The sequence below is a fragment of the Otolemur garnettii genome, unplaced genomic scaffold, assembly GCF_000181295.1.
Source record: "Otolemur garnettii isolate 467f Iridium unplaced genomic scaffold, OtoGar3 scaffold00001, whole genome shotgun sequence".
Taxonomy (NCBI): Eukaryota; Metazoa; Chordata; class Mammalia; order Primates; family Galagidae; genus Otolemur; species Otolemur garnettii.
Window position 1 is genome coordinate 31,931,576 of NW_003852396.1, and position 7,468 is coordinate 31,939,043.

At 34.0% G+C, this 7,468-nt stretch overlaps 1 protein-coding gene across 1 annotated transcript; it reads right to left on the reverse strand.

Moving 5' to 3' along the window:
* Nucleotides 1–5,456: 5,456 nt before the first annotated feature.
* On the reverse strand, nt 5,457–6,392 carry LOC100956005 (olfactory receptor 51A7-like). Its single transcript, XM_012802427.1, is given in 1 exon segment — nt 5,457–6,392. A coding segment is annotated over 1 exon segment (936 nt).
* Between the last annotated feature and the right edge of the window lie 1,076 nt (nt 6,393–7,468).

Here is a 7,468-nt window from a genome sequence, read left to right on the forward strand (position 1 = left end):
AATTAGTTTCATAGTAGGGCTGAGTACATTGGATCCTTTTTCTTCCATTCTTGGGATACTTTGTTAAGAAAATATGGTTCGTCCTATAAGGGTACATGTGAATCTCTCTAAATGTAGAATATAAATGTCTTTACACAATAACTAAGAAAAAGACATGAAGGCTATGTTAACCAGTTGGATGAAAGTATTTCAAATTGTATACAGAAACAGTACACTGTACCCCATGATAGTATTAATGTACGGTGCTATGATTTAATAAAGAAAATTAAAAAAATAAGAATAACAGTCATTTTACCACAAGGAAAAAAAAAATAAAATGAGCCAACATATGTGCACCCATTTATATGTTTATAAATTGAGATAATAGTTTATATGCAAACGTATGTCTTGTTTCCTTGATTTTTTTCATTATTCTCTATTAAATCATAATATTTTACATTAGATGTTACTTTCTATAGAAGGCTTTCCTTTGAAAGGTATAATACCATTCTTTTATGTGTGCTTTTTTGGCTGTGTGATTCTACTTATGGTGCTTTATTCAGCATATTGAATTATTTATTTCCTTCTCCCTACCACCAGACTCTAAGCTCCTTGATATTAGTTCTTATGTTTCATTTAAGCCTTAATTCCTAATATAGGATTTAGAATATGCCACTTAGTTGGTGATGATGTGCTATATTGTTGAATAACATTGCATCATATTTATATATCATGGGCTATGTTGTTATTTTCTATAATTTAACATTTCAATAACACTTCATATATTATGTTCTTAGATTCCTAGAAATGTAAATGATTAACTTTAGAAGGAGTCAAAATCTCTGGTCTGGTGAAGTGGCTACAGTTGCAGGCTCTGGGATCACACTGTATGAGTGTGATTGTATGAGTGAGAGTGTATGAGTGTGATATTCCATCTTTAACACTTTAGGGGTCTATAACCTTAGAAGAAAATGGCTTAACTTAAATCTTTAACTCTTCATCCGGAAAAATGGGAAACTAATTCAAAATATGCTTTTCCATAGTCTTGCAAAAGTTAATGATGTTAATTCTGGCAAACACAAACCCAATGCTTGGCACTGGATATACCTTCTTATTATCTGCTAAATTACGACTATTTAAATTTTACTCATATAATCATTGTTTTTCAGTAAAAACATTTAACAATTTTTCTTTTCACTTTTCCATTGTATTATGTAATTAGAATCATTCCTAATCTTAAATGGTTTATTTACTTACATTTAAGTAGACTTTTAAAGCTACCTTTGAACTTAACTGTTAATTTATTTTTGTGTCTGATAAAATCTCACACACACAAATGTAAAATTTTAAATATGTTGTCATTTTTCCTACCTGTATTATTTGACTAATCAATTTATTTTGTGCAATGTTCTGATATTCCTTGATTGTATCTTAATTGTTCAGTTCTTATGCAGGGGTCCTCAAACTTTTTAAACAGGGAGCCAATTCACTGTCCTTCAGACTGTTGGAGGGCCGGACTGCAGGTCCTGGGACGAGTCAGCAGCTAAGCAGGACAGGCAGCGGTAGCAAAAACAGCTGGCGGGCCAGATAAATGTCCATGGCGGGCCGCATGTGGCCCATTTGTCATAGTTTGAGGACGCCTGTTACATGGTATTTTACAGAGTGTTTATTGTATTTTTTTGTTCTCCTCATTGATTTTTTGTGTATATAACATAATTTCAAAGCTGTGTAATAAATGTCATTGTCATATTGAATTTTATTATTTATAAATTTATTTATAGTTTATATCATATTTATTTTATCATAGTCTCCAGTTTACTCTTACAATGCTATTTTTAGAATTACATTTTTAATTACCAAAGAAATATTACTGGAAGCTTAATTAGAAATCCATTATGCTTGCCTGATAATTGAGAGAAAGAATAATTGCCTATTAATTCTGTTCTAGAAATATTCATTGACATTTTATGACGAGTCATTTCTGTGTAGTGCAGACATGAATTTCTGAATTGGCAATAATTACTAATAAACTAAAAGGGTGTCATCTCTGTGTCTTTCCTGACAATGTGTTTGTTTTCTTTTTAGTGGCTTAACATACATGAAATGTATTTGAGGATAGCTTTATTGACTTGAAATTTATAGTTGTCTCTTATCATTTTTACAATTAATTGTTTTCTATCAATCCAGTTGTTCAGTGCTATATAACAGAGCATAGGGTTAAAAGTGCTAGGTGCTTAGGGACAGAGGTATCTGGGCACAAGCTAAGGATCACTACTGGCCATGAGCACTAAAACTAGTATTCCATAGACACAGCATACTGTCCCAGCCCTACATAATATATTAGCAGTGATAAGATTAGGGAAGAACAGAAGTGCAGTAAACAGGATGTGTTAGAGTTACTTATTTTTTAACTCTTCCTCTCTCTTTGAAGTTTTCAGCTGTACTGCATTTTCTCATGCCTAAGATTTCAATAAAAGCCAGTGAGGATTATTGGAGGGGGCCCCATCCTTGTTTCTCCTTCTTGGTGTTGCCTTCTGGGAGTCCCTCAGTTCAATGCAAACTGACTGCATAGGTGTTATTCATTTTGTGTAGAGTCACACCAAGACAGTGCAGTTGTGGTTTGTCATCATATTCCTAGACTTTTCACTGTTTAATTTTTTTTTCAAAACAAGTTGGGAAGTGTGTCAGAATACTAGTTAGATGCCACTTTATATACACTCTACAAGGAATGGAGAAATGCCAAGGCCAATGGATTTGATTAACATAATTCCTTTAAGAAAACAAAATATAAATGCGAGAAACAGATGTGTGAATTAACAATTACAATATAATTGGAGAATGGTTAGAACCAAAGGAAAGAAATTGAATACTGTATCCTGGAAGGAGGCAAGCAAGGTTGTCCTTCCCTTCCTTGATTAAGCTGTGGGCATCTTGTCAGGACCAGCTATCAAGCAATAAGAACTTACCTAAACCCATCTGTGGACACAGAATATATAAGAATATCTACCCATTAAAAAATATAAGAATATTTGAATTTTCTTCAAAATGGTTCATTATTTTTTCAGAGTGTGTAATGCTGACTGTTGCATTCATTTATTCATTTACCACCATATACAGTTGAACCTCTGTAAGTTTTTTTTTTTTTTTTATTTCAAACTAATATAAGGGTAAAAATATTTAGGTTACATTGTTCCCACTTCCAAGGTAAAGCTTAAGTTGTAGAAGAGCCTCTCACCCAATGGGTGTGCTAAACACTCTCACATTGTACACATTACATGAGATCCCACCAAATGACCTTCCTCCTCCAGCTAAAACCCACCCTGCTCTCCTCTCCCTCTTTATCCTGCCCCCCCGCTAGATTATATTTGTGTTTTGTCCTTTATATAAGCATGCAATTGTTTATATATTGGTTTCATGATAGTGTTCAGTACATTGGATATTTTCTTTTCATTCTTAAGATACTTTACATGAAGAATAGGTTTCAACTCCATACACAAAATGGTTCTTTGAAACAGAAGTAATTTTAATTATTTGTTAGTTTAGAATAGACAGCAAAACATTAAAATCTATTAATTAAATAGTTTTCTCCCAACTCATGGTATAAATTTGTTAAGAATTGACTTATCTAAATGTTATAGTTTATAACATTGTCTATGACAAAATACTTACAAATAAAAGAGGGGCAGGAAATATGTGAATTTTATAGAAAATAAATTTAGGAACATAATCATCTTTATTTAGTTATTTATCTTTTTAAAATATGGAACTATTTATTTTATGCATGCATATAATTTCTTATAATTTTATGTTACATACTAGTTATTTTATGCTAGTTTAAAATTATTTCTAATTTGTTTAATATATCAGAATAAAAAATATCAAATGACTAAACAAGTAAATAATCATTATTTTAGAATAATACAATGTAAATGCTACATCAGTGCTTTAAAGAATATCAGTGCTTTAAAGCCACATACTTACAACCGACCAGTCTTTGAAAAAGTCAACAAGAACATACACTAGTAAAAAGAACTCCATTTTCAAAAAATGATGCTGGTAAAATTGGATTACCATATGCAGAAGAATGAAACTGGACCCTTATCTTTCACCATGTATAAAAGTCTACTCAAGATGAATAAAAGACTTGAATATAAGACATAAAACCATAAAAGCACTAGACAAAAGAATTAGAGAAAGGCTTTCTGCACATAAAAAGCATAGGCAACAAAGACAAAAATAAACAAATGGGACTTAATTCAGAAGAAATAAACAATGGAGTGGGAGAATCAACTGGCAGAATGGGAGAAAATATTTGCAAACTACACATATGACAAGGGACTAATATCCAGAATTTACAAGAAACTCAAACAGCTTAATAATAACAAAGAAAAAACATTTCAAAAATTGGACTAAAGGCAAGAATAGACATTTTTGAAAAAAAAATACTGTTTTTCACCTTTCCTACTTCCTGCTAACAGCTAAATTATTCCGTTGTTCTCATTTTAGTAGATATGACTTAATAGAACCTTGCAGTAATATAGAGGAAAACAAGCTAGTTTTTTAAAAACAATGTTATGAGAGAATTTATTGTCATAATTCAAAACTATGACTATGAACACTATAAAGTAAAAGAATTACTGGTTGTCCCTATTTGATTGTAAAGGAAAGTAGGCAGGGGAAATATTATTAACTAACCCATACTTGACAGTAGACTTCTTTCGCTTAAATGGGAAATCAAGAATTTTCACAAATTGACTGAAGGCCCCCCCAACAAATACAATGTTTCTGAAAGCCACCTAAAGCAAAAGCAGTAATTGGAGTGGAGTACCATCTATAAACCTTTACTGTCTTTCATTTTATTAAGATGCTTCTACATGTACTTATCCTTGTGCTGTAAACAATGTAACTAAAATTCTATATCAGTATGTTAATTAATGATTTTAATAACAATGTCCTATAGTTTTTCCCTACACTCCTGTTAATGTCCATGTCAGTCCTATGCTCACAGATGTCTCCACTCTATGTGCTATACTGATTACCATAATCCCTCAGTATGCATTGAGGATTGCTTCCAGGACCCCTGGGGATACCAAAATCTGAGGATGCTCAAGACCCTTATATAAAATGGCACAGTGTTTGCATTTAACCTATTCATATTTTCCCATATACTTTAATTTGTCTCTAGGTTACTTACAATACCTAATACAATGTAAATGCTATATAAATGGTATGTATACCGTATTATTTAGGGAACAATAATAGGAAAAGTCTGTAAATGCTCAGTACAGATGCAATCATCATTTTTCATGAATATTTTGAATCATCAGATGTAGAACCTATGGATATGGAGGGCCAACTGTATGTAGTATTAAGGATGATTAGGAAAGATAATGATAAATGTCTGATAATGCTTTGCTTGTAATTTATTATTTTCTTTCTTAATCTTGGCTGACTCTGATCCACTTTCTCCCATATGTTCATTTAAGACCCAGTTTTCCCAAAACCTTTTCACGAATTTGTCGTGTCTTCACACAATATACAATGGGGTTCATTAGAGGTGGCACTAGCAAGAAAATGTCAGCAATGAGGATCATGGCCATTGGGGACTTATGCTTGCCAAAACGGTGCATGGATGCCAAAGCAATGATGGGCACATAGAAGATGAGCACAGCACAGATGTGGGAGACACAAGTGTTGAGGGCCTTGAGTCTCTCCTTATGTGACCCAATTCCCATCACAGTTTTCAGGATGAACACATAGGACACAGCAATGAACACACTGTCTGACATCATACAGAGGGCAACAAAAAAACCGTAGAAAAAATTGACTGTGTTGTCAGAGCAGGCCAGCTTCATGACATCCTGATGAAGACAGTAAGAGTGAGAAAGTAGGCTTTTCTTACAATATGTCAATCTCTTAAGAGTGAAAGGAAATGGAAGTACTAAGAGCATGCTTTTAATGAGAAACACCAGCCCCATTTTGGCAACTCTGGCACTGGTCAGGATAGAGCTGTATCTCAGAGGGTTGCGGATGGCCAAAAAGCGGTCAAATGACATGATCAGGAGCACCGAGGACTCCATATCTGTAAATCCATGGATAAAGAACTCTTGAGCAAAGCAGGCATTTGGGGAGATTCCTGTGGCATTGAATACAAAGATCCTCAGCATAGTGGGCAGAGAGGAGAGGGACAGGCCCAGGTCAGAGACAGCCAACATGGAAAGGAAATAATACATGGGTGCATGGAGTCATGGCTCAGTCCTGATCACAAAGAGGATGGTGCAATTGCCCAGGATGGCTACTAGGTACATGAGGCACATGGGGATGGAGACCCACACCTGAATATGCTCCAGCCCTGGGATTCCAATCAGGAAGAAAGTGGCAATTTCAATTTCAGAAGAATTGGGAATGTGCATGTTGAGTCTGGTGGAAAGGATTTATTCTCAGATCTGAAACAATGCTTTCAATGTGGATCTGTTGTGCTCATCTCTTTCCTTTCAGCATGTTTTTCTGAGAAATAAGCAAAAAATGCAATTTTGAAAGACTTCCCATTTTAAGAAATAAAAGAATAAAGTATTTCTTCTAAATTGATTACAATTGAGTCAAATAATGTCAACTGACAAAAAGAACAAGAAATATAGATACTCTCTTGACCAGCTGTACATCTCTGTTAGTCCTTGAGGAAAAAATATACCCATGTAAAGAGTAGTAACCTGAAAATGAATTACCTTATACTATTAGGCTTTGCTCCTCATCAGCCAAATCCAATGAAAAATTATATAGGGTCAGCCTTGACTCTTGTGTTACCCAGAGTGAGTACAGAAATTAAAAATGTAAAAAACAAAGAAACTGTGTGGATGTTAGAAGAATAGAAAATTAGAATTTCTCCAATTTATAGTCATTTGCTGTAAACATTTTTAAGGTCAAGGATTGAGCTTCTAAAAACTGTTCTTACCTACAAGCTCTCCATGGGAAGCACCCCAAACAAAGTACATAAAATAGGCCATATATTCCTCTTTTAGAGCACAGGGAACATCCTACCTTATTGTGAGAAAGTAGATAGAATATCCTTGAATGGGACTAATCTATAGCAGTGCCTCCACCTTGGAGCATAGAAGGAGAGGAAGAATTCCTGCACTTTCTCTATAGTATATCATAGACTCTGCCACAATCATGGAGTGGCTCAATCAGCCATGTTATATAGGCCAGCCATTGTTGGTGGCAAGGTTAAAGGCATAGCATATTGTGGATAAGGTAGATTGGTACTGTCTAGACCCATTTTTTTTTTTTTTTTGTGGTGTAATAAGATAGATATTCTACAATTGACTCAGGCAACTGAGCCAAGTATGCATCTTCGAGAGCTTTTGTTTGCATTACAGAATTAAGTTTATCAGGGATAATAAAGCTCTAATATATATGTATAAAGCATATCAAATTCTACTATTTTGGCCTAAAAAGTGAGTTTCTTTCAGAGACTAGGGGTTTATATGAG